This window comes from Rosa chinensis, chromosome 5 (genome assembly GCF_002994745.2).
Source record: "Rosa chinensis cultivar Old Blush chromosome 5, RchiOBHm-V2, whole genome shotgun sequence".
Taxonomy (NCBI): Eukaryota; Viridiplantae; Streptophyta; class Magnoliopsida; order Rosales; family Rosaceae; genus Rosa; species Rosa chinensis.
In genome coordinates this window covers 83,816,333-83,842,815 of record NC_037092.1, presented here as the reverse complement: position 1 = coordinate 83,842,815, position 26,483 = coordinate 83,816,333, and the positions used below count along the sequence as shown (strand labels likewise).

The 26,483-nt window shown below is 36.8% G+C and overlaps 2 protein-coding genes across 2 annotated transcripts; both read right to left on the bottom strand.

The window, feature by feature from the left end:
- Positions 1-5,889: 5,889 nt before the first annotated feature.
- LOC112201629 (beta-glucosidase 13) lies at positions 5,890-10,186 on the bottom strand. The gene is made up of 13 exons (XM_024342532.2): positions 9,920-10,186; positions 9,757-9,826; positions 9,509-9,567; positions 9,339-9,414; positions 9,157-9,234; positions 8,911-8,998; positions 8,401-8,656; positions 8,186-8,301; positions 7,858-8,075; positions 7,720-7,751; positions 6,537-6,639; positions 6,294-6,402; positions 5,890-6,207 (listed from the first exon to the last, which is right to left on the bottom strand). The coding sequence occupies exons 1-13, from the start codon at positions 10,103-10,105 to the stop codon at positions 5,991-5,993; spliced, it is 1,608 nt and encodes a 535-aa protein (XP_024198300.1). The 5' UTR covers positions 10,106-10,186; the 3' UTR covers positions 5,890-5,990.
- Positions 10,187-21,065: 10,879 nt separating this feature from the next.
- Positions 21,066-25,654, bottom strand: LOC112166087 (beta-glucosidase 12). Its single transcript, XM_024302852.2, has 13 exons — positions 25,464-25,654; positions 25,267-25,336; positions 24,394-24,452; positions 23,723-23,798; positions 23,497-23,574; positions 23,303-23,390; positions 22,552-22,807; positions 22,326-22,441; positions 21,984-22,204; positions 21,859-21,890; positions 21,653-21,755; positions 21,449-21,557; positions 21,066-21,363 (listed from the first exon to the last, which is right to left on the bottom strand). Exons 1-13 carry the CDS (start codon positions 25,623-25,625, stop codon positions 21,195-21,197), a joined length of 1,539 nt encoding a protein of 512 aa, XP_024158620.1. The 5' UTR covers positions 25,626-25,654; the 3' UTR covers positions 21,066-21,194.
- Between the last annotated feature and the right edge of the window lie 829 nt (positions 25,655-26,483).

The window sequence follows — 26,483 nt, the reverse complement described above, 5'->3', positions numbered from 1 at the left end:
TGGAGAGTTTACATCAAAAGCATTTGATGATTATTGCATATCTATTTGGATCAATGTAGAGCATCCTATACCCCATGTGCATACACAAAATGGTCTCGCAAAAGCCATCATCAAAAGGCTACAGATGGTGGCTAGGGCATTGGTTATGCGCACCAACTTGCCTATATCTGCATGGGGTTATGCAATATTGCACGCAGCTTTACTTATTCGTTTAAAGACCCACAGCTAGCCAACCATTTTCTGTGTACCAGTTGGTAACTGGATATGAGCCTGACACTTCACACTTACGCATATTTGGTTGAGCAGTATATGTGCCTAGTGCGCCCCCACAGCGCACCAAAATGGGTCCTCAGAGACGATTAAGTATTTATGTTGGATACGAATCCCCAACAATTATCCACTATTTGGAACCCTTGACAGGCGATCTCTCTACCACTAGATTTGCGGATTGTCACTTTGATGAGACAGTCTTCCCGTCGTTAGGGGGAGATAGGAAAAAGGATTTTCCAAAGGAACGACAGGAATTGTCGTGGTTTGTCCCCACTCTGTCTCATCTTGATCCCCGCACTTCATAAGTGAAAGTGAAGTGAAAAGAATAATCGATCTTCAGAACGTAGCAGATTCGATGCCTGATGCGTTTACTGATATCGTAAAAGTGACGAGATCACATATACCAGCTGCAAATATGCCTGCAAGGTTAGAAGTCCCCAACAAGGGGCACGGTGCCGCAGATAGAGGCACTACAACCGCACTTAGTGGAGGTGTGGTTGAGGCCGTGGCTCCCTAAGGAAGAGGGGGAGGTCACTTGGTTCGATTGACACTCACCCAAGGAAGAAGAGGGTGAGTAAGGCACAAACCAATCATCAATGTATAGAATCCCTCTCATGAGATTGTCTCTGATTATAGTTATGTCCATGAATCAATACTGGAGAACGCTCCGATGTTTAAAATGATTCCAGAGAACAAAGAAATCTCAGAGGATTATGAGAGTGCGTATGAGTTGATAGAAATATCTTCCATACACATTGATGATATATATACAATTGCTCAAGGAACCATAGAGCACGATGATATCGAACCACGCTCTGTTACAAAATGTCAACAAAGAGCATATTGGCCTAAATGGAAAGAAACAATCCAGACAGAATTAGATTCTCTGACAAAGAGACAGGTATTTGGTCTGGTAGTGCTAACCTCACCAAGTGTAAAGCCTGTAGGACATAAATGAGTCTTTGTCAGAAAGCGTAATGAGAAGAATGAAGTCCTGAGGTACAAGGCTCGCCTTGTGGCGCAAGGTTTCTCACAACGCCCTGGAATTGACTACGAGGAGACATACTCTCCCGTAATGGACGTTATAACGTTCCGCTACTTAGTTAGCTTAGTAGTTTCCAAAGGACTGGAAATGCAGCTTATAGATGTGATTACTGCATATCTCCATGGGGATCTAGATTCAGAGATATATATGAAAAGTGCCTATTGGCATTACATTACCCAAGCCAAGTGACTCTAAACCACGGAGTGCGTTTGCAACTAGGTTGAAATGCTCACTTTACGGATTAAAACAATTCAGACGGATGTGGTATACCCGTCTAAGTGACTACTTGATTGGGAAGGGATATAAGAACGATGAATTATGCCCCTGCGTATTCATAAAGAAAACAAGTTCCGGATTTGCAAATTGTAGTAGTATATGTCCTAACTGGTACTCTTGATGAAATAAGAGAAACCGCGAGCTACTTGAAATCCGAATTTGAGATGAAGGATCTTGGGAAAACTTGATTCTATCTAGGTCTTGAACTAGAACACCGAGTTTGTGGAATATTAATCCACCAGTCTGCATATGTCCAAAAGTCAGGCGATATAACATGGACAAAGCACATCCTACTAGCACTCCCATGATCGGTCGAAGTTTGGATGCAAGGAAAGATCCATTTCGTCCAAAGGAAGATGACGAACAAGTGTTGGGAGCTGAATTTCCCTATCTAAGTGCAATAGGCGCATTATTGTACTTAGCCCAATGTACTCGACCAGACATTGCATTCTCAGTGAACTTGTTAGCTAGATTTAGCTCAGCGCCAACGCAGCGTCACTGGAATGGTATCAAGAACATTTTCGATACCTAAAAGGAACCACTGACTTGAGACTGTTCTTTCCCTACAGAGAGACAAGAGGGACCGCAGATGGAACTGCAATTCCTAAAGGAAATGTTGATGGCGAAAACGCCACTCACTACACTAAAACGCCAAATATCGTTTTGGTCGGTTTTGCTGATGCTAGATACGTATCTGACCCACATATCGTTCCCAAACTGGTTATGTATTTACCAATGGGAACACAGCGATATCTTGGAGATCAACCAAGCAAACCTTTGTGGCTACCTCCTCGAACCACTCAGAGATCATTGTTCTACATGAGGCGGTTCTTGAGTGTGTATGGTTAAGAACTATCATTGTACATATTCGAGGGACTAGTGGTTTGAGTTCTACCACTGAAGAGCCTACTTGCATTTACGAACACAATGCAGCTTGCATCGAACAGATGTAGCTAGGTTATATTAAGGGTGATAACACAAAACACATATCGCCAAAGTTGTCCTACAATCAGCAACAACAAACTCTCCTCAAGATTCAAATGAATCAAGTAAGGTCTGAGGAGAATGTGGCAGATTTGTTCACCAAATCATTGCCTAAGGACACATTTGAGAAACATGTGAAAGGCATAGGAATGCGAAGACTTTCCAAGCTCCCTAGATTAATGTAAGTATCAGGGGGAGGTGTAGACGTCAGGGGGAGTCTAACACACACATGTCATACTCAAATGTAAAAGGTGCGTTGTGCTCTTTTCCTTCGACCAAGGTGTATTTTTGTCCCACAGGGTTTTTATTGTTACTTGGCAAGGTTTTTAGTGAGGCAACAACTCATGCACCATTTCGTCTTTGACTTGGCACAAGGGGGAGTGTTAAAGGAAAAATATATTGTGTGCCTTCGTCAAAGTGATTGACGGAGAGGGAATCAAGCAATTACCGATTAACATCAATCAGCATGAATTACGAACCAATCAGTAGTTAATGTCATCATTGTAATTGTTCTTTCCATTGTAATTCTCTCCCTATATAAAGGGGTTATGAAATGAAATGAGTAGACCAATTCCAACCCATTTTTACTTTTACACATAGCACATTTAATCATAGCATATATAAGAAATAAAGTACATGGCATGCTCAAATTTCATAAATATACAACAAATTATATACTACACATAATCATAGCAAATTATATACTACACATAATCATAGCAAATTATATAATAATAGCAAGAATATATCATGCATAAAATAAATTGTAAACGATAGTAAAATACAAAGCATGCGTAGACATAATTTATATAAGCGTAAATAAAATAAAAACATGCTCAAAATTTCATAAATAATATATAACAATATATATAGATATATATGGCATGCTCAAAAATCAAATATATAATCATGGCTTAAAGATAATTATATAAAGCATAAATGACAAAGCATGCTTAAAATGATTAATATAATCTAACTAAACATGCTCGAAAATTTTATAATAAAAGCATATATAATAAAATCTAAAGCATGCTTAAAAATAGAAAAGATAAATCAAATTCACATGCTTGGTTAAAAAAATAAAATAAAGAAAACATACTTGATTTCGAGAAAATAAAACAGTCTTAGCGCACGCGTGTGTTGATGCAGGCGTGCGTAGCGATGTTTTTGGACTTGAGAAAAACTGGGCCGCTTCCTCTCTCTTTTTAGCAATGGGCCACAGCGCCTTGTTGTTTTTTTCTTTTTATTTTCTGGGCCGCAGGGCCTGTTTCTTTTTTTTTTTTTTGACAATTGGGCCGGCTCTTTTCTTTGGGGCAGGTCAGCTTTTTTTTTTTAAATCTTTTTCTCTTTTTTTTCTTTCGCGTCTTCCTCCTTCTGCTCTTCTTCTTTCTCTGTCTGGTTTGCAGGTGGGTGCAGTGCCTCAATCTGGGTCGTTGAAGCAGGTTGGTCCGGGACTTGTTCAGCAAATCTGATCGTCGGAGGTCTGGGTACGGTGGCTATTGCTTTTGAGTCGCCAGAATCTCGTTCGTCGTTCTTCAACGAGTTTGGGTAGGAAATGGACCGGAGATCGTCGGGTCTGGGTCGAAAAAACCTACTGGTCTGAGTGTGAGAAGCAGGCGCAGGTCTGGTCGCCGAAGTCTGGTGCTGCAGGGATCGGTGCTAGGATCGACGCAGGCGGGTCGGGTGGGCAGGGGCGGGTTTGCCGGCTAGGTTGCTGCAGCAGCGATGGGTGGAGGCGGGTAGGCTGCTGGCGCGAGGATGTTGCTGTCGCCGGATCGAGATGGAGGCCAGTGATGTAGGCTAGGCGTGCAGGGGGGGCCGCGCAGGCGGGTGGTAGCCTGCTGTGCTAGCAAGGGAGGCCGGTGGTGTACTGCTGTGGGGTTGACGAAGGCCGATTTTTTTTTTTTTGGTTGTTGGTGGCGGCAGAAAAAGAAGAAAATATTTTTTTCTTCTAGGGGTTTTTTCTTTACGATAGAAAGAAAACTAGAAAATTAGGTTTTTTTTTTCTATTGGCTATTTGCTATGAGCGTGCTGATAACGTGTAAAAGTAAAATGACAATTGGAATTGGTTTACTAATTTCATTTCATAGCCCCTTTATATAGGAGAGAATTACAACGGAAAGAACAATTACAATGATGACATTAACTACTGATTGGTCCGTAATCCATGCTGATTGATGGTAATTGCTAATTGCTTGATTCCCTCTCCGTCAATCACTTTGACGAAGGCACGAAGGCACATAATGTGTTTTTCCTTTAACAATATATATATTTGTTTTTTTTTATTTTTGTTTTTTTTCTTGTGTGATGCATTATTAATCTGTACCTCATCCCTTAAGCTTTCAGGCCACGCACAAGGATTCAACGTTTAGTTCAATTGCTATATATCTTTTTAACTTGGAAGAGGACGCAGATAATGTGAGACAACTCAGACAAGGAAGAAAGCGAGAAATAAAATAGGAAATAGAATTAGGAAAGAGGAAAGAGGAAAGAGGGGAAAGAGGAGGCAGCTTTTCAGTTTTCTTTTGCTTTTCCGGAAATTTTTCTTTTTGGCCTTTTTATTTTTTCCTTTTCTAATTGTAAAGAGGGTAAAATTGGAATTTTATGATAAAAATATTGAATATAAGTTGTGAAAAGGAGTTGGTAAGGCTATAGCTGCACCCAACTACTAGCATATATATTTTAATTAGTGTTGTTAAGGCTATAGTTGTTAAAGCATTGGTTTAGCGGTTGCCTTCCCTACTACTAGCATATATATTTTAATTAGTGTTTTTCAATGTATTCAACAAAACTCTAATACCTTATTTGGTCTGCGGAAAGAAGAACAATTTATTTTTCATGAAAAATAAACTTCTCACTAGCTTTCCCCTAATAGTGTTTGAATTCCTCATAAGTACGTTGAGTAAGATTTTTTAATGGTGTTCTTTTACTAGGGTATCTAATTGGTGCATGTTAAAATGTAAAGATTTTTTTTTATCAGAAGAATCTAATGAATTGAGACTCCTAATATTTTTTTAGGACTCTCTCTCTCTTTATTTATTTTTTTTATAAAGGTGTCTGGAACCCAGCCAAGTTGGAAGGCTCAACCTCACGTTCAGTTCCATTCATCTCGAATCTTCTTATAATCTAGGATTTAGGCACCAGGCTCATATTTGTAAGTATTCTACAATTTCAATAGTCAATTCTTAAGGACAAAAGTTTCGGCCCTTTTCTTAAAAATAAAAAATAAAATAAAATAAAAAAATAAAAAAGACAAAAAGGACAAAAAAGAAGAAGAGCGCACTCAATCTTCAAATTCAAACCTCTCACCAGACTGAAGTATATGTATATATTTCTTGTATTATAATTAATTTACGCTTTTTACATAGATAATATATGTACACATTGTGGAATATAAAAACTCTTCATCGACCTCTCATTCTAGTGATTCAGATTTGTGAGAGGTTCTCTTTCCTGATTGTTTAGACTTTTTAAGAAAATTCCTGAACCAGTTTGCTGAGGCTTTAGGGTGTCTTTTGAGCCCATTGTTGAAATCCACATAGACGATGCCAAATCTAACAGTGTAACCATCAGCCCACTCGAAGTTATCAAGGAATGACCATGCAAAGTATCCCTTTACCTTAACGCCAGCCCTACCCACCAGAAAAACAAAGAGTCAAATTAACTAGCTAAAATTCACCGATGAACATTTATCAAATAACATTTAATAGGAACTTACTTAATTGCTGCATGAAGTTTCTGAAGATGTTGATCGTAATATTCAATTCTTTTACTATCGTTAAGAGCTTTCTCAAGCGACCATGTAGGATCATTCACCTCATCCACTCCTACAGTAACAATATGAAACACTTATTAAGTTCCGAACATAAGTGTAATTGCAATAGCCACTACCTTTAGTTTAGTGATAGCTCCAACACTACTACACTAACAAAAATCACATCAAATGAACTTAGCTGCGTACCATTTTCAGTGATATAAATAATCGGGTCACTGTACTTTTTCTTTGTGTAGAGCAATAGATCTAGAAATCCTTGAGGAAAGACAAGGAGCCACGATGAAGCCGCCTGCATTCAAGAAGTATCATCATTGATACTAATTCTAAGAATTCTAATGCAAACATTGATGATGATGAGATTAAACTAATATGATGATTTTGACAGTTTTATTAGTTACTTACATTTGCTCTCCTCTTACTTTATCATCATTTTACTTATTCAACTATCAATGCATAGGAATAACTCAAATAAGTTGGAGCTCAGAGGTACAGAATAAAACTAGTACGAATATTTAGGAGAGCCTACAATCACTACCTTACACTAAGGACATATTGAGGGCTTTTAATTCATGGATATAGTAGTGTTTAAATGTTAATAGATAATTAAACCTCCGTCCAATAATTGAGTTAAAACTTCTGAATAAGTCATTATCATAAGTTACTCATTGGAAAATGCTTGGTGGAAACCTTTAAGTGGAATGCTATATACACATGCAGCTGAGTGTGTGTTAGCCACACTCAGCCATCTGTCACCTTTTCATTTGTTAAAGGAATATAGCAGCAAACCCATCTCTCTCTCCTCATGTGCATTTTTTCTTGGTATATTTTACCCTCTCTATCTTGCAGCCAACTTTGCCTCCAGCACCACCTCATCCGACTTCATCACTAACAAAACTGATAATAAAAAAACAACACTGAGAAACTGAATGATACATATTTACTAGGAGTGATTCCAATTTTCCATTATCTTTTAGCAAATAAAAAGCTGCGAAGTTGAAGCAGACCTCCAACTCCATCCTGAGAAAGCCAGGCTGACTAGTTCTCTATTCATATTCCCCAAAATGGAGACCGTCGGGTTTTTGGGGTTATCGGAAATCCATTATTTGTTGGTAATGATTGAGAAGTTAGGGGGAGTGGTGTTGGAAGCAGAAAAGGGTAAAATAGACAAAGAAAAAATGCACATGCGGAGAGAGAGATGGGTTTGCTGCTATATTCCTTTAACAAATGAAAAGGTGACAGATGGCTGAGTGTGGCTGAAAAGGTAACACACACTCAGCTGCATGTGTATATAGCATTCCCCAACCTTTAATTAGATGCTTAAATTTATAAGAATTAATTCAAGCTCAAGGGTGATAAAGATGGTACATACCACCGGACCAATAGGTACACCATTACGTTCGGCTGCCACAACATCATGTTCAAGCTTGGTTAGTGAGTAGTAATCATAAATGAAGAAGCCTATAATTAACTTAATTAACAGCTTAATCAAACTAAAATCTGTACTAACATGTAGTATCAACGAGGGAGTCTGTCGTGTAGCTTGGTTGCTTAGGATCAGGTTTAGCTAAATCCGCTGCATAACCACCGGAGTAGTAGTTCAACCCAACAAAATCAAATGATCCTTTTAGCATATGTGATTGCTCTTTAGTGAACTTGGGTAATCGATTTCTAACAAGAGATCTCATGATGTGCGGATAGTCACCATGTGTTACGGGATCCATAAACCTAACACAACAAATTTAGAATACAATATTAGTTCTAAATGATGTGGTTTAGGTTGAAATCCATTGTGGTTTAGAATACAAGTCGATCAGTTTAAAATAGTTGGTACGTACCATCCGAGGTTGAAATCCATTGCTCGTTGTGCAGCATCTTGGTCACGCTTTGAGTCGGAATATGGCACAAACCATCCTGTGTTTACCGTTATCCCTATCAAACCCTTCTGTTTTGCCTGTTCAACAATATCTGATTAAGTCTTTAAGCAGTGCACATACTAATAGTAGTGAATAGTGATGACTTGAAACACTTTTAGCATATGTAGATGGATCACCTGAAATTTGTCTCGGTACACCTTCACAGCAGCGGCATGAGCTAGAAGTAGGTGATGTGACACCAAATATGGCTCAGTCCCTGAATCGCCACCGGTGCAATTAGGATTTTTCCAAGCAGAACATCTGCCTGGTGCCATTCCCCCGGTTGCATAACCATTGACGCTGTATGTATGCGGCTCATTTAGTGTAGTCCAATGCTTGACTTTGTCACCAAATTCTTTATAGCAGAGCTCTGCAAAGTCCTGGAAATGATTCCTGTACATTCCATATAACAAGAAAAGAATGATCAAAATGAAATGCCAGTTATGACCAAAACTACAAATGAACCGGTACGTCCATCATCACACTCTATTGCGAAGCTCTTCCGACTTTTTGCCACCATTTTTGGATACCTGAATGATTCTTTTGACCCTTTTGAGGGATATTTTTTTACTTTTTTTTTCCCCTGCTTTCTCTTTTGCATCTATGTTAGCTTTGTTACATACTGTTATTTGGGAACAATCACTTACACAATTTGAGGGCTTAGGAAACCACCGTATTCCTCTTCTAAAGCTTGGGGCGTATCCCAATGAAAGAGTGTGACGTAGGGGCTTATACCTGCACTCAACCATTAATATCAAGAAAATAAGAAAGAAACTAACATGGAAATCAAATATATGACAAAGATTTAATTCTTTATTTGTGAATGGGGAAAGATCGGAGGATATATGCAAGTTATATATCAGTGTACATAATGATAAGCTCATGAGTACTACCATTTGCTAGAAGCTCGTTGATGAGATTCTTGTAATATTTGATTCCTTCCTGGTTCACACCCCCACTCAGCTTTCCAGCTGATCAATATCATCGATCATGATCCAATTTAGTTAATAGGTCAATCGAAGAATATGCCAAAAAGGAGAGTGCACGTTGTATTTAATAGATTTGATGGTCTTACTTGGTAACAGTCTAGACCATGAGATTGAGAATCTGTAAGCATCCCAACCTATGTCCTTCAACATCTTCACATCTTCCTATATACAAGAATGTATACAAGAGAATAAGCATTTGATAGATAATAAGCATGTAAAAGAGAACTTGTTGATGTCGTTTTACTCGATAACGTACCTTGTACCGATGATATTGATCAGTAGCCATATCTCCACTGCTGTGGTCCTTGATCTTCTCTGATATATTTTACCCCATATCAAAGCACAGAAGACATTTTAGAAGGCAGAAGAAAATATAGTATGTCTTCATATCAGTCATATGGAAACTCCAATCATGATTCTATTTATCTATCGGACACCAAACCAATTCCTAGTAATATTCTAATAATTAGAATTTATATAACAGATTTTGGAATAACAGATCACCTGGATACTTGTGAGTAAAGGCGTCCCATACACACGGTCCTCTACCACCTTCTTTTGCAGCCCCTTCGAACTAAAAATTGGACAAAATTAGATTAAATTTAGTCATGCCTGACCATCCCCTGTATATTCCGACCATCACAGAAATTCAAAGCCTAAAAGATACCTGGTAAGCCGCGGAAGCTGTCCCGAATATGAAACCTGCCGGAAATGAGCTGCAGCTGAAGGAAGTAGAATTACGTGACTTCTTTTGGGGGGCAGCTTTTCTGCTACTATGACTACTTGTCCCTATACTGCTAAGAACAAGTAGGAGGCCAAAGATAAGGGTACGGATGCCTAACCGGAGAGCCATAAAGTTATCTGCGACAGAGCAATTTGAAATCTGTATATGTCAACTTCGGGAATTTAAGTAGTCCTCCATCTATCTATATTTAGGGTACCTTCCATCCCTAGCCTCTTGTCTTGAAAACAAGAAGCGGTCAATGGTGAGATTTTTAGTTTCGAAATCGTTGTTGATTCGTTGAAGAGGGCCAATGGTACATTGAACGTACAACGAAAACGGTCATTATTCATTAATTCCTCAATTTGTTGATTCAGGTCACTAAATCATAATTCGGATAAGATCAAGGAGGAAAAAAAAAATGGGTGTTTCAAGACACCATATTATTCATCACACAAATTTAGAATGAATTCAGTTTCAAAACTTGACAATTTAGGGATGATAGTTTATTTTTATTTTTTGTAGTCATTAATTCCTCAATTTGTTGATCCACGTCAGTAAATCATAATTCGGATAAGGAAAAGAAAAAATAAAAAGTGGTGTTTCAAGACAAGTAACATATTATTCATCACGTAAATTTAGAATGAATTTGGTTTCAAAACTCGACAATTTAGGGATGATAGTTTATTTTTGTTTTCTGTTGGGAATTATATCTAATTGAGTATGAAGGAAAACTAAGAAAACTTATCATCAAAGTATGTACATAGTGTTAAAGTAATATGAGGTTCACATCCAAAACAAATTGGAGTGCCTGAAATCTTTATAAGCTCACAAGTAAGGTTATATTTTTTCACTGTGAGAGTTATATATTTACACATTCTCAACACGAACCCGCACAAGTGATGATTTTTTAAGCCATACACGTGGACAAGTAATATTGAGTGACCGTGAGCACATGTGGCCATCATTGAAACCATGCACATATGGGTAACCCACTCTGATATTATGATAAAGTAATATAAGGCTCACATCCAAAACCAATTGGTAATAGATGGAGTGACCCAAATCTTTATAAGTCCATAGGCAAGCTTATATTTTTCCAGTGTGAGAATTATATTTTTACACATTCTCAACACATAGGCGGATAAAAAAGTATTTGGTCGTATATTTAAATTATTTGCATTAATTTGGGAAACAAATATGAACTTTACACCCATGGACAACACTTCCGTATATTGGCAAGAGAAAAAAGTACGTAAACTATGCACTTTTTTAAAATATTTTTTATTGAGAGGAACATATAAGTACATACTAGGGCTGCTACTTGGTTTGGTAATTACCAAACCAACCGAATACCAACCGATATTTTAGGTTTGGTAAACCGACTTTTTGGTAACCGAAACCGATAAAACCGAAATCGAAAATTACTGAAAAAGTTGGTTTGGTTTTGGTAAATACCGAATTTACTGATTATCTAAATATTAGCTTTATATACTATGATTTTCAATACACATACATGTATATTAAGAAATAAACATAAAAGTTTTCATAATAGTATGAACATTACTCAATGTATTTTGAGTAACCTAGTCCAAAATGGTCAAATAACCTAGTTTTATTGAAAATAGATAAAATTTGATGTCATATATACAAAAGAAAGATATGATTAGTAGATAAATACGAAGTTTACGGTTATAAAATTGAAAAACCTAATTTTGTTCATTCTAATTTATATTACAAAGAATTAGTTGTTCTAAAGTTGGTAATACTGAAAACCGAAATATCGAAATTGGTAGATATGATTAAAAACCGAAAATTTTGGTTGGTAATTGGTAGCTCAATTTTGAAACCGAAAGCTTTGGTTTTGAAGTTGGTAATACCTATAACCGATTCGAACCGACTGAGTGACAGCCCTAGTACATACACAAAGATGTTGTAAATATTATTATCTATGTGGATGTCCATGTAAATACTCATTAGTTATGTACTTTGATGTAAACCCTACTTCTATATAAAGGAGGCTAATGAGACTGAATGATGATATTTCTACTTCCTCCCAATTACTCTCTCTTCATCTTTTCCCTACTTTATAACACGTTATCAGCACGTTTTGCTATTATTCATTTTTTCTTAAAAACTCGATGATGATCTAAGACATTTTGGTGCAAGGATCATGAGGCGCAGACTCCGCAGAGTATTTTGGTTTGCGGTTTTGGTCGCATGTATGGCGCAGCAAGTTCTAGTGATTTTTGTTGCCTACATGGTGGGGCAAGCTCTAGTGATTTTGGTGGCACCAGAAAGATATAGGCAGAGGATCATAACGCGCCGCAGAGTATTTCGGTTTGGAATTAACTGCCTGATTACTTTGGTCGGGCATATGGCGCACCAAGCTCTAGTATATCATTAATCAACAAATACCAATCGAGGCCTTGACGTACAGTATGATCATGCGTGATGGGGATGATTAATAGTTGGATTCCAGAAGAAGAAGCATTTTGCCAAAGTCGATCTCGAAGGATGGCGGTTGATGGTGAGAGGCAGAGGCACCAATTAGGCAATTAATCTGAACATATGTGATGGTCAACTCGATCTCCATCAATCAACACGAACAAGGCTGGGATCACCGTTCACATATGCAAGACTTGCAGTGAGGAAATAAATTTGTTTGGTCTATATCAAAACAATTGATTTTCTTTGGTCTACAAGCCGTATGGGTGAACTTAACTGACCGAACCTTATTTTGGCCTCTATTCTATTGATTTATTATTTGATCTGACCACCTTATTCTGTAATCAAAATTCATCAAGACCTAAAATCTCTTGATCTGATTACAAGAGGACCTGAAGCTCCTCAAGGATTATATAGTGAAATATTGCGACATGAAATTTTTCCCAGAGTTTCTATAATTACGAGGGCCAGAAGATCCTCAGAGGGATACAATGAGAAATTATGACATGGAGTTCCTCACAACTTATGCAATTAACGAGGGCCAGAAGATCCTCGACGTATTATATGCAGACACATATTTTTGATCCCCAATAATTATAAGAGGCTGGAAGTTCTTCAAATTTTTTGGTATTGGAGTTCCCTCCTCCGTACGACAATGTGAATTTGAAGTTCAATTTTGAATGTAAAGCTAGAAGCTACGTTCTCCACAAGATAAAATTATGTTCTTGTGTGATTAGAGGAGAGAAAAAATTATCATTTTGTGAAGTGAAGCAGACCAGAAGTTCTGTGTAATTTCTTCATTAATGGAACCAGAAGTTTCCACAGTTAATTTTATTGCATAGTTTATCTATTTTTCTTCCCCGCAATTTTTCTATTTTATTGTATATCTTAACTACAGTACATATTTTTTTTTTACTCATACGGACCAGCAGTCCTATACCTCGAACATATGAATTTTGAGTGTAATATTTTTGAACCAGAAGTTCAAAAATTTCAAAGTAGAACATGAAGTTCTAACAGTAAAACTCAAACCCGAAACTTTGAGTATAAAAGTGAACTTGAAGCTTCACTTTAGTCACCTCGAGCCTGAAGTTTCGAAGACCAAATTTATTTGAACATGAAGTTCAAATTATTGCGAAATCTTAGAACTTGCAGTTCGTAGAAAAAAATTCGAACCTAAAGCTTCGATTACACATATAATTCATTCATAGTTTATTTGACTTTATATCAGCTCTAACTAGAAGTTTCGAGTAAATTTTCATATATCGATTGATACATTCTTTTTTATGCCTGCTTAAAGCATTCCACCTTAGAACCTGAAGTTCTAATTGTGCAGACTCAAGCCTTAAGTTTCGAGTGGATATAAGGACAATTTATCGAAGAGTTTTAATCTCGGTCAACCTCAAACCTGAAGTTTTGAGGGAATTGTATTGACACCAATTTAAAAGTAAGCATATATTTAACCGTTGGTCTATGACGAATGAGTATGAGTATACCCCAAATTTGTGATCGTGGATTTTGTAATTAAAAGAGATCAGAACTTGTAGTTCCTTGATCCTTAATTACATGAGGACTTGAAGTTCCTCAATGATCAAACTAACTAGATGACCATCTAAAGTCCTTCACTCATAAGTTATGGTCATAAATTTAAACTCGATATTTCGAGTATATTATTTTGGCAAGAAGTTCAAAATACATTTGATGTTAATCTACATCAGATAACAATACAATAATTGAACGTCATGTTTTAATTGTATAACACGGACCAGAAGCTTCGTGTATATCCTATAAGATCCACCGTTCAATTCTTACAAATTTGATTTGTGTCATCTTCAAACTTATGTTTTGAGTGACTTTCAGGCAATGCAATTTTATGCATGGTGTCCAGAAAACATTATTAAAGCTTATGCTTATGAGGCTAATATAACAATCATCTCAGATCTTACATATCTGATTGATGGCTCCAGAAGAGCACACATTATTGTCCCTTTGCATTCTGTGCCTCCAATATTACTAGAGATGTATAGTCTCCCCGTCTCATAGATCTCATTGTATAGTAAGAAAGCTGATTGACATGGCTATACCATGAAATGCCACCAGAAGTGGATCATGGCAAGAGAAAAATCAGGAGTCAATGTGAATATTGTCCTAACATCCACATATGTGAGGAAATTATAAATTGGGTGTGTGTCGCCTATGGTACACTATATGGTGGATGATTATCAAGCCACTTTCGAAAGGGCACTGGTCAAATTAAATTGCATTGACTAGTAAGAACATTGAGATTCATCTCACATGCCTGATATCTTTTGCTTACAATAAGCAAAGTTGAAAGCACTATTGTGTTATTCCTCATATTTATTGTAACATCTTGAGTTCCCATTGAAACTAAATATTTCTTAATCTGATTATGTAGGAACCTGATGTTCCTTAAGAGGTTGTTGTAAATTGAAAAAGTTGAAACCTCAAGTTTCTTGGATCTCCAATTATATGAGGGCTTGAAGTCCCTCCTCTTTATGACTACAGATTTATATGTGACGCAGAACTTGATGTTCTCCACATGATAAAGTTACTTGTTCTTATGGATTGTAGTCTTTAACTCGAAATTTTGAGTATATCATTTTGGCCAGCAGTTCAAAATAAATTTGGTCCATTGCAATTGTTGATATTTCACAATTGATGTTTACTAAAGTTAAGGTAACACTCATATCAAGAATTGTAGATCTTGTTTTGTGGCTCCGAATGAACTACTGTCATGTTACCTAATTTGAAGTATTGTCACACTAAGTACCTCCAATGTGGTTAGAGAATACATTTACTCTCTCATGTCAAATTTGTATAGTAAATTGAGGCATATAATGTCATGAACCAGAAGTTCATTGCATCAAATACACTATTTTGGCATGTGAAGTTGTGTCATCTTTTGTCTACCATGTTGCGTGGAATCACTTACAAGTTTTGATGACTGCTAACCTTACACCACAAGCAAATTATTTATTTACCGCATATTTGCGAGTTGTCACTTTAATGAGACAATCCTCCTGCCATGAGGCGGAGAAAGATTGTTCCTGAAGAACGATATGAATTGGTGTGAGATATTTATCCACCGTCTCATTTTGACTTTGAGAAATATCAAAACTAGTGAATTGATAAAAGAAAGTGACAAAATTATATGCTAAATGCAAAGGCATCTGCTTGGGTTAAAGTCCTTGAGACCAACCATATTAATACAAACAATGTAGAATCCATTTGATTTGTGGGATGCAAGTGTATCTAATTGACATGGTTCTCCTGAAGAGAATGTCATTAAAAAGTATTGACTTACTTTGTAGAGAGTAAGAAACGTATAAAGAGAGATGAGGAGAAAATAGAGAAGTGTGTTATTCAGTCTTAGAGGCCTCCCTTATATAGAGGTAGGGTTTACATGATAAGTGTTTAAACTATTGAGATATACATGTAGGTCCCAAACTAATTACGTGGACAGCCACATAAGAAATAATATCTACAACACTCCCCCTTGGATGTCCACCAATTGATGATGACATTGGACGCGCTTATTGTTGCCTCGTTAAAAACCTTGCCAGGTAACAAAAACCCAGTGGGATAAAAATAACCCTAGTCGAAGGACAAAAAGAGCACAACGCGCATATGTCCTAGGTAGCATGTTTCTTGATGCTTCCCCTGATTGAAATCTCCCCCTGATCTTTGCATGCGTCGCTTGATAGCTTCGAGAGTCGTCTCAATCTGATCCCTTCCACTAACTTCTGGAAAGTACACTTAGGTAGAGATTTGGTGAATAAATCAACCAAGTTTTCATCGGATCGAATTTGCTTCACTGCAATTTCTTGATTCTTTTGAAGCTCATGAGTGTGAAAGAACTCTGGTGCGATATGCTTAGTCTTGTCACCTTTGATGAATCCTTCTTTAATCTGAGCAATACAAGCAATATTGTCTTCATACATGACTGTTGGTTTGTCAGTTACTGAACGTAAATCACATGTGCTTCGAATGTGGCGAATCATGGATCTTAACCAAAAACATTCTCGGCCAGCCTCATATAAAGCAATTATTTCTGAATGATTAGAGGAAGTTGCCATGAGTGTTTGCTTAGATGATCGCCATGAAATTGTTGTGTCTCCACAAGTAAAAACATATCCTGTTTGAGAGCGACCTCTATGCGGATCAGAGAGATATCCTGCATCAGCATATCCAACAATCGTGGAATTATCAACAGATTTATTTGTATAGAATAAACCCATATCTGTTGTACCACGAACGTAGTGTAAAATGTCTTTTACGCCTTTCCAATGGCGTGATGTTGGAGCAGAGCTATATCTTGCCAATACACTAACTGCAAATGCAATGTCTGGTCTTGTACATTGCGCCAAATAAAGAAGGGCACCAATAGCACTAAGATATGGTACTTCTAGACCAAGGATAATTTCGCCATCTTGTCTTGGACGAAATGGATCTTTCATAGTGTCAAGACTCCGAACAACCATTGGGGTACTCAGTGGGTAAGCCTTTTCCATACCAAATCTCTTCAAATTTTTTTCTGTATAAGCAGATTGATGGACAAGAATCCCACTATCCAAATGCTCAATTTGCAGCCCAAGGCAATACCTTGTTTTTCCAAGGTCTTTCATTTCAAATTCTTTCTTTAAATATTCAGCAGTTTTTCTAAGTTCTGAAGAACTTCCAATCAGATTCATGTCATCGACATAAACTGTGACTATTGCAAAACCAGAATTTGATTTCTTAATGAACACGCAAGGACATATAGGATCATTGACATATCCTTCCTTAAGTAGATACTCACTGAGGCGGTTGTACCACATTCGTCCAGATTGCTTCAATCCATATAAGGATCGTCTCAGTTTGATTGAGTACATATTGCGTGGTTTTATAGTTGCTTCAGGCAACCTAAGTCCTTCCGGGACTTTCATGTAGATATTAGTATCTAACTCACCGTATAGGTATGCAGTAACAACATCCATAAGACGCATATCAAGTTTTTCTGAAACTACTAAACTTATTAGATAGCGGAATGTGATAGCATCCATTACAGGAGAATATGTTTCCTCATAATCTATCCCAGGCCTTTGTGAAAAACCTTGCGCAACAAGTCACGCCTTATATCTTGCAATCTCATTTTTCTCATTATGCTTTCTCACAAATACCCATTTATATCCAACCGGTTTGACATTGGGTGGTGTTTGGACAACAGGTCCGAAAACACTGCGTTTTTCTAGAGAATTTAATTCAGTTTGGATTGTATCTTTCCATTTGAGTCAGTCATGTCTCTGTCTACATTCATTAACAAAGCGAGGTTCAGTGTCATCGCCTTTTATTATTTCAGTAGCTACTGCGAATGAGAATATATTGTCTATGATCATATCTCTACGATCCCACAACTCATTGGTGTGCATGTAGTTTACGGAAATTTCCTTATTTTCAGGTACCTGAGCCTCTTCATGGGCTGGTGTCTCACCGATGTCATTTTCCTCTTTTGTAGTCACAGAATCATGAATTGTGGATCGGACATTAATGTCTTGCCCAATATTCTCTTCAGGGGCGATTTCATTAGGATTCAGATGTGCCTTTGTTTTCCTCTTTCTAGGAACTGAATCTTTTGAACCTACAAGTTTGCCGCGCTTCAGGCGTGCAGCAGATGGCTCATTGGCCGCCACATTATTTTTTCCAATTTGGACATTAATTCTTGCCGGTGCATTTATTGCTGGGATATGTGATCTTGTCACTTTTGCTGTGTCAGTGAATGCATCAGGCATTGTGTTAGCAATATTTTGAAGGTGCAGAATCCTTCGTACTTCAATTTCACTTTCTTTAGTACGAGGGTCAAGATGAGATATAGTGGGTACAGTCCACATTAATTCACGACGTTCATTTGGAACAGTCTTATCTCCCCCTAACGGCGGAAATATTGTCTCATCAAAATGGCAGTCTGCAAACCATGCGGTGAAGGTATCACCCGTCATGGGTTCTAAGTACCGAATAATGGATGGTGAATCAAAACCAATGTAGATTCCCAATCGACGTTGAGGGCCCATTTTTGTTCGTTGTGGAGGTGCAATAGGCACATAAACAGCACAACCAAATGTTCGAAGATGGGAGATATTGGGCTGGCTCCCAGAAACAAGTTGTAATGGGGAATATTGATGGTTGGCTATGGGCCTCAACCGAATTTCAGCTGCTGCATGCAAAATTGCATGTCCCCAAGCAGAAACTGGCATCTTTGTTTTCATTATCAAAGTGCGAGCTATTATTTGAAGTCTCTTAATAAGAGCTTCTGCCAAACCATTTTGTGTATGAACATGAGGAACCGAATGTTCAATTTCAATTCCCATAGACATGCAGTAATCATCAAAGGTTTGAGATGTAAATTCACCAGCATTGTCTAGATGAATGGACTTGATGGTGTAGTCCGGGAATCGAGCTCGTAATTTAATTATCTGAGCAAGTAGTTTGGCAAATGCCACATTACGGGTAGACAAGAGGTAAACGTGTGACCATCTTGTAGAGGCATCAACTAGGACCATAAAATATCGGAATGGTCCACAAGATGGGTCAATCGGTCCACAAATGTCCCCTTGAATTCTTTCTAGAAAAGATGGGGATTCGATATCTACCTTTGCATAAGATGGTTTAACCACCAATTTCCCTTGTGAGCAAGCTTTGCAAGGGTTGCTTGGCAAAACAATATGTTTAGTAATCAATGGATGTCCATTGGAATTTGTAATAATCCTACGCATCATGGTGGATCCGGGGTGACCCAAACGGTCATGCCAAAGCATAAATGTATGTTGATTTTTGAACTGCTGGTTCACAACATGGTATGCCTCAATTGGTTGAATGGTTGTGTAATACAACCCAGATGATAGGGCAACCAATTTTTCCAATATCTGCTTTTGGCAGTTTTTATCGGACGTAATGCAAAGATATTCCACATGATTATCATTCGTGGTCTCAATGTGGTATCCATTTAAACGGATATCTCTAAATCTGAGGAGATTTCTTCTGGATCTCGAAGAATATAAAGCCTCTTGAATGGATAATTGAGTTCCATTGGGTAGCCTAATGTGGGCTCTTCCGGAGCCTTCAATCAGGTCTGCAGGACCTGAGATAGTAGTCACATTGGCTTTAGAAGGCGTTAAAGTGGAGAAATAAATCCGATCGCGAAGGATCATATGTGTAGTGGCACTGTCAGCAGGACATATTTCCTCTCCATCCTTCATAAGTTGAGAGCATCCAAAATCCATGTTCATGCCTTCATAAAAAAATAAATAATAATAATTAATTAATTAGTCTGACTAAGGTAGTAAAACATGATATTATAGATCATTTATAGATAAAAACAATTTAGTCATTCATTTGGGTACGAGAGAAAATATATATATATATATATATATATATATATATATATATATATATACACCCATCATAATTCCTTTTAGCAAACTGACGTCAAAAAAAAAAAAAAAAGGAGACTAGTTATATACCCATCATAATTACGAATGAGTAATTATCCGTGAAGCAATTAATAAATTACTTAGACACATGAGTTATATACGTGAGTAATGAAAAACATATGTAATTTGATTAGATGCATCATAGACCACATGATATAGCAAAAAGTATCTAGAAAAAAAACTTCTTTTTATTGCCTTGCAAAATAGCTAGGAACAAACCAAACTAAAAAAAATTCAGAGACCTAAACAAAAGGTGAATAATGTAGAAAGAAAATTTAAAAAAATGCCTAAACATAGGCTGACAACTAGTTGTCATCAAGGATTCCACCACTGGTCATATCATCAAAATTGCTTCCATTGTTCGCAAAAAAATCTGAGACATCAAGCGGAGTAATGTCCATAGACTCAGATGAATCCCAAGGGTCAGTGTGGTCAATGTAGTTTGTCTCCACATTTTTCTTTTGCAAGGAAGCTTTGTAGAGTGCCACCAAATGGTCTTCTGCACGACAGGTGCGAGCCCAATGGCCTTTACCACCACATCTAAGACAAGCATTGTCTTTATTTTTATGAGTGTTGATCATCTGACCATTTCCTTTAGTAATCTTGACATTGTTCCTTGGGCCCAACTGCTGGTTGTAGCCCCCACGCGCTTGACCATTTTTTCTTACATTACACCCAACTTTATCATGCGGCCTGAAGTCCCTCCTCTTTATGACTACAGATTTATATGTGACGTAGAACTTGAGGTTCTCCACATGATAAAATTACTTGTTCTTATGGATTGAGTTATATATTTACATATTCTCAACACGAACCCACACATGTGATGATTTTTTAAGCCATACACGTGGACAAGTAATATTGAGTGACCGTGAGCACATGTGGCCATCATTGAAACCATGCACATATGGGTAACCCGCTCTGATATTATGATAAAGTAATATAAGGTTCATATCCAAAACCAATTGGTAATAGATGGAGTGACCCAAATCTTTATAAGTCCATAGGCAAGCTTATATTTTTCCAGTGTGAGAATTATATTTTTACACATTCTCAACACATCGGCGGATAAAAAAGTTTACGGTCGTATATTTAAATTATTTACATTAATTTGGCAAACAAATATGAACTTTACACCCATAGACAACACTTCCGTATATTGGCAAGAGAAAAAAGTACGTAAACTATGCACTTTTTTTAAATATTTTTTATTGAGAGGAACATATAGGTACATACACAAAGATTGTTTGTTTATTAATCCATTATTGCGTATGATCACGTCTTCACTAATTTTCAAGAAAATTCTTGAACCAGTGTGCTGAGAGTTTAGGGTATCTTTTAAGCCCATCATTGTAATCCACATAGTTGATGCCAAACCTAACACTGTAACCCATATTCCATTCGAAGTTGTCAAACAAAGACCAAGCAAAATATCCCTTCACGTTAACGCCATCCCTGATCAATCAAAAATATACACCAGTTAGTGGCAGTAAATTAGGACCATTCATTTTTATTGGATACGTTGTTAATTAGAACTGACTTGATCGCTTCATGAAGATAATAAAGATGTCGATAGTAAAAGTCGATTCGGTGAGTATCGGCTAGGACTTCCTCAAGTGATAATTTGGGATCATTGTGCTCATCCCTTCCTACAATACGATATATGACAATTTTTTAGTTAGTTAGCTATTAATTCTAGTACTATAGTTTACACATGGAGTGAAAATCACATGATACTAATTACCATTTTCAGTGATGTAAATAAGTGGATTATTGTACTTTTCCTTCGTGTAAAGCAATAGATCTCGAATTCCTTCTGGATAAACATAGAGCCAATCTGAAGCAGCCTGGGAAAACCATTTAAACAAGTGAAGCAGGTATTGTCATTTTAATTAAGTGTTCTAAAGAAACTCAATTAATCCAATGACTATATTAATAACTAAATCACACCTTTTGACCAATAGGAATACCATTACGCTCGGCTGCAACAACATACATGATCAAAAGCTTGTTAGAAATCAAGTCGTAATTGCGATCTTAATAACACTTTTGGATTAGTATAATGTTCAACTCACTGGAAACAGTAGCGACAGCATCTGTAAAGTAGCTAGGGTTTGCAGCATTCTTGAGATGAGGTGCATAAGTAGCATAGTTAGCGGTGTAGTAATTCAATCCCAGAAAATCAAATGAACCTTTTAACATCTTGGATTGCTCTTTAGTGAACTTGGGTAATCGATCTCCAACAAGAGATCTCATGCTGTGCGGATATTCACCGTTTGTTAAGGGATCCATATACCTACATACATTAACAGTTAAAATTCAAGATTCCAAATGCTATAAACCCTAATAATAATTAGACAAGTACTTTCCATATACCACACACTTTAATTAATTGGTATTTTAAAATTATTACATACCATCCAAACATAAAATCCAATGCTCGTAGAGCAGCTTCTTCATGGTGCTTGGCATCAGAAAAGGGCACAAACCAGTGCGACAGTATTGTTATCCCTATCACACCCTTCTGATCAGCCTGCATAGGCATATTGAGTAGGTTTTAATAAAATTATAAATAATAAATTCCATGTGAAAAAAATAAAGATCTTGCAAATGTGTTTATAAAGAATTGGTACGTGCAGAAACCTGATACTTCTCCTTGTATAACTTTACGGCTGCTGCGTGAGCTAGAAGCTGGTAGTGTGAGACCAAATATGGCTCTGTTCCTGAATTTCCACCGGTGCAATTTAGGTTTTGCCATTCAGAACATCGGCATGGTGCAAACGTCCCAATTACATAACCACCATTGGCGTAGCTCCAGGGCTCGTTTAATGTGATCCAGTCCTTAACTCTATCACCAAATTCCTTGAAGCATAGCTCTGCGTAGTCTTGAAAATGGTTTCTGTAAAAGAAGAAAGAGAATTGATAAAAAATTTGTGTACAAATTTGAATACTATCTAGTTATAGACTTTGTTGAGAATATATACATCTCACATGGGAAAAATAAGACATTATCTATGAGTTTATAAAGATTTGAGTCACTCCATCCATAGCCAATTAGTTTTGGATGTGAACCCTAGATTACTTTATCATGATATCAGAGCAGGTTATCCCACGCGTGCATGCCTCACCAGCTCCACGTCATCCAAAATTGTCCATGTGTATGACTTGAAAATTCGTCACACGTGCGGTAGTGTGTTTATTCTCACATCCCACATGAGAAAAATAGGACATTGTCTATGGGTTTATACGGGTTTACGCCACTCCGTCCATTGCCAATTAGTTTTGGATTTAAACCCCAAATAACTTTATCAGACTTATAAGCTAGTTGTACTCTTTTCTTTATTACTTTTTCAAACATAATTTATTTTGAAGTAGATCAAGGATAGTCACTTACACAATTTGAGGGCTTAAGAAGCCACCGTATTCATCTTCTAAAGCTTGGGGAAGATCCCAATGGAAGAGTGTGACAAAGGGCTTTAGACCTACATTAATAAGCAATTAATATTCAAAAATTGCAAATCACGTTAATTAATTAATCAGTTGATGAGAAATTCATAGTGAATATACTGATCAGATTATAATTACTACCATTGGCTAGAAGCTCGTTTATGAGGTTGTTGTAATATTTGATTCCTTCCTTATTCACACCCCCTCTTAGCGTTCCATCTGACCAAATTTATGAAAGAAGACAAGAATGTTCATTTCATTATTATCATGGAAAACCATTCAATCAATTCAATGGAATAACGAAAAGTGACACTCGATTGGTATTACGAAAAACAGGGTAGTGACGTAATCGATTTGATCGTCTTACTTGGTAACAATCTAGACCACGAGATGGAGAATCTGTAAGCATCAAAACCCATATTTTTCATGATGCCAACATCCTCCTATAAAACACAATACAATCAGACAAACCCAAACAAATTATGTCCAAAAAACAAAATTCATTTTGTTCTTGTATTAGTGTTCAACTGGTGCCCTTCTGGTGAGGGATCAATTTTTTTTGGCAATTAAGGGATAACTTATTAGATCCACTTTTCGATCACATATCTACATGTCAACCATTCAGTTTTAAGTTTATATAAGTAGATCACTTCTGCAAATTTTCAGCCAAATTTATAATCGTTAAGGCATTCATAACTGTGATTTACAATTATAAACATGAATAGTTCAGGTTTGACATATTTGTCCATTGATTTTATTTTATTTGATACTTTAACGATAATCAATTTAGCTGCAGAAGTGATCTATACATTAGGACTTAAAAAATGAACGATCAAGATGCCCAAATACGATCGAAAAGTGAGTCCCACAAGAGATCCCTTAAAATGGTTAAAAAATAGATCCTTAGTGGAAGAGCCCTTAAAATATATATATATATATATATATATATATATATATATATATTTATAGTTTTAGTCACCAGATGACCATGTGAACGTTTCTATTCTTAATATCTTGTTCTAAATTTAATATATGTACCTTGTAGCGGTGATATGCATCAATAGCGACATCTCCAGTGCTGCGGTCTTTTATCTTATCTGGTATTTTCCATTAACACATACTCAATCATCAATATTGATAAGCAAAAGAAATTAATAAATTCAAAAAAAAGATAGATATACAAATTCAGAGGTATTTCTATTTGTGTTGTTATTGTTATTATTCAAGGTTCATCGTACTAGATAATATATGCGAAAACTAATGTACATGTGAAAGTGTGGGTCTCGATCTTTGCAGGTATCCTAGTATTCCCTTCTCAAAAATTGACATTAACAATTAAGCAATTACGTGCTGTCCAAAGGTCAACAAAAATGCCTCCCAGCTCGCAATTTGTAAATTTTCACAGCCGTGTTATTCTCACCAACGTCGACAAAAATAACTATACATGCAATATATATATATATATATATATATATATATATATATATATATATATGCATGCCTTAACATTCTGCCTGTTTCCTTTCCCTTTCAAGTTTCAAATAACTTGTATGGAAGATGTTTAGACACATATACTCTTCGTATCAAATAGCAGATGCTCATTGATCAGTCAAATATTTTTACTTGATGTAGTTGAATACCAAGTCTTTTTCAGAGCTAATGGAAAAGAAATTTCAAACAGAAATTCATTTCATAGAATACTATGAACTTATTTCATTTTAGTTCTCTGATATTCTCACTTCACGTTAATTGTTGCTTTGCATATCACATATTATTATTTGTAACATAAGGTTCTTCTTATTCTTATCGATATGAAGCATGCATGTTCGTGCTCTCTAAAACACGTATCCATATATTAACCGACACGCAAGACAAATCACATGTGAAAAGGACGGGAAGAGTGGAAAAGACCTGGAATTTTGTGAGTGTATGTGTCCCATATGCTTGGTCCTCTTCCATCTTCTTTTGCAGCACCTTCGAACTGAAATTCAAGCACCAATTAATGAATATAAATAAGCAAATATAAAATTTAATTGATCATGCTCAAGTGACATCTTTCGTACGATTCAGAACCTTCAAAGAACTAGTTAAAGCCTAGCTAGAGGTACCTGGTAAGCTGAAGAAGCTGTCCCAAATATGAAACCTGCCGGAAAGGTGCTCCGGTTGATGGAAGCAACGTCGTAATGGCTTGGGGCGGTAGCTATACTAGTTGCCACTGCACAGCTAAAAACAAGTATGATTGCAGAGATGAGAGTGCCTTGAAGTGCCATAACTGATCGACTATGTTTTCTGGCTCTATACTTGGCCCCCTTTATATAGAGGGGAAACGTGACATTAGAGATAAACACGGATGACATGGTGTGGAAGTTGTCACATTTTTCATTTCAAAGGCATTGTACGTACGTTCAAGATAAACTCTTTACATATGCCATGAGGTCAAGTATTTTGAATTTGAAACAAGTACAAATAAACTGTGGGTAATTAATGTATACAATAACCATGCATATATTAATTAGCTTAATTAGATTTTCTTAACAGTATGTCGCATAATCAGTTAATTTCATAATATTTTTGTAATGGTAATGTGAACGGAAGAGGTTGGCTTGAAAGCTCTACCTCATGCAAGTAGATCGCTTCTTGAAAGATCGAGATCCATCCATATTGGTAAAAACCACAAAGGATTGTACGTACTAAGAAATGCATGAATGCAGTGATACGCACATTGTTAGGTGGTGACTTGGATACGGCTTATCACTTTGGTCCAAATGGACGTACCAAATATTGGAACGTGGGTCGGTCTGATCATGATGGATAATATACATGACTAGGACTTGGCAATTTAGCATGATCGCGAACTTGATCGACCAATTAAGTTCAATTAATAATCGGACTATATATGTTAGAGATATAATCCTAATTAGCTGCTTTTATGATGTATTACTCGGACCTAGCTCATGAGTTAGGCTAATTCGTGAGGTTGCTAATTGCTTATCAGATTAGCTAGTGGCCTACAGCTGTAGTTCGATCAGGTGTCTGCTATCTGCACCTCCAGTTAGCCTGTTACCATCAAATTCGATCATTGTCGTTTGTGTCACAGCATTACTAAAAATGCAATCTCTATTCTCTCT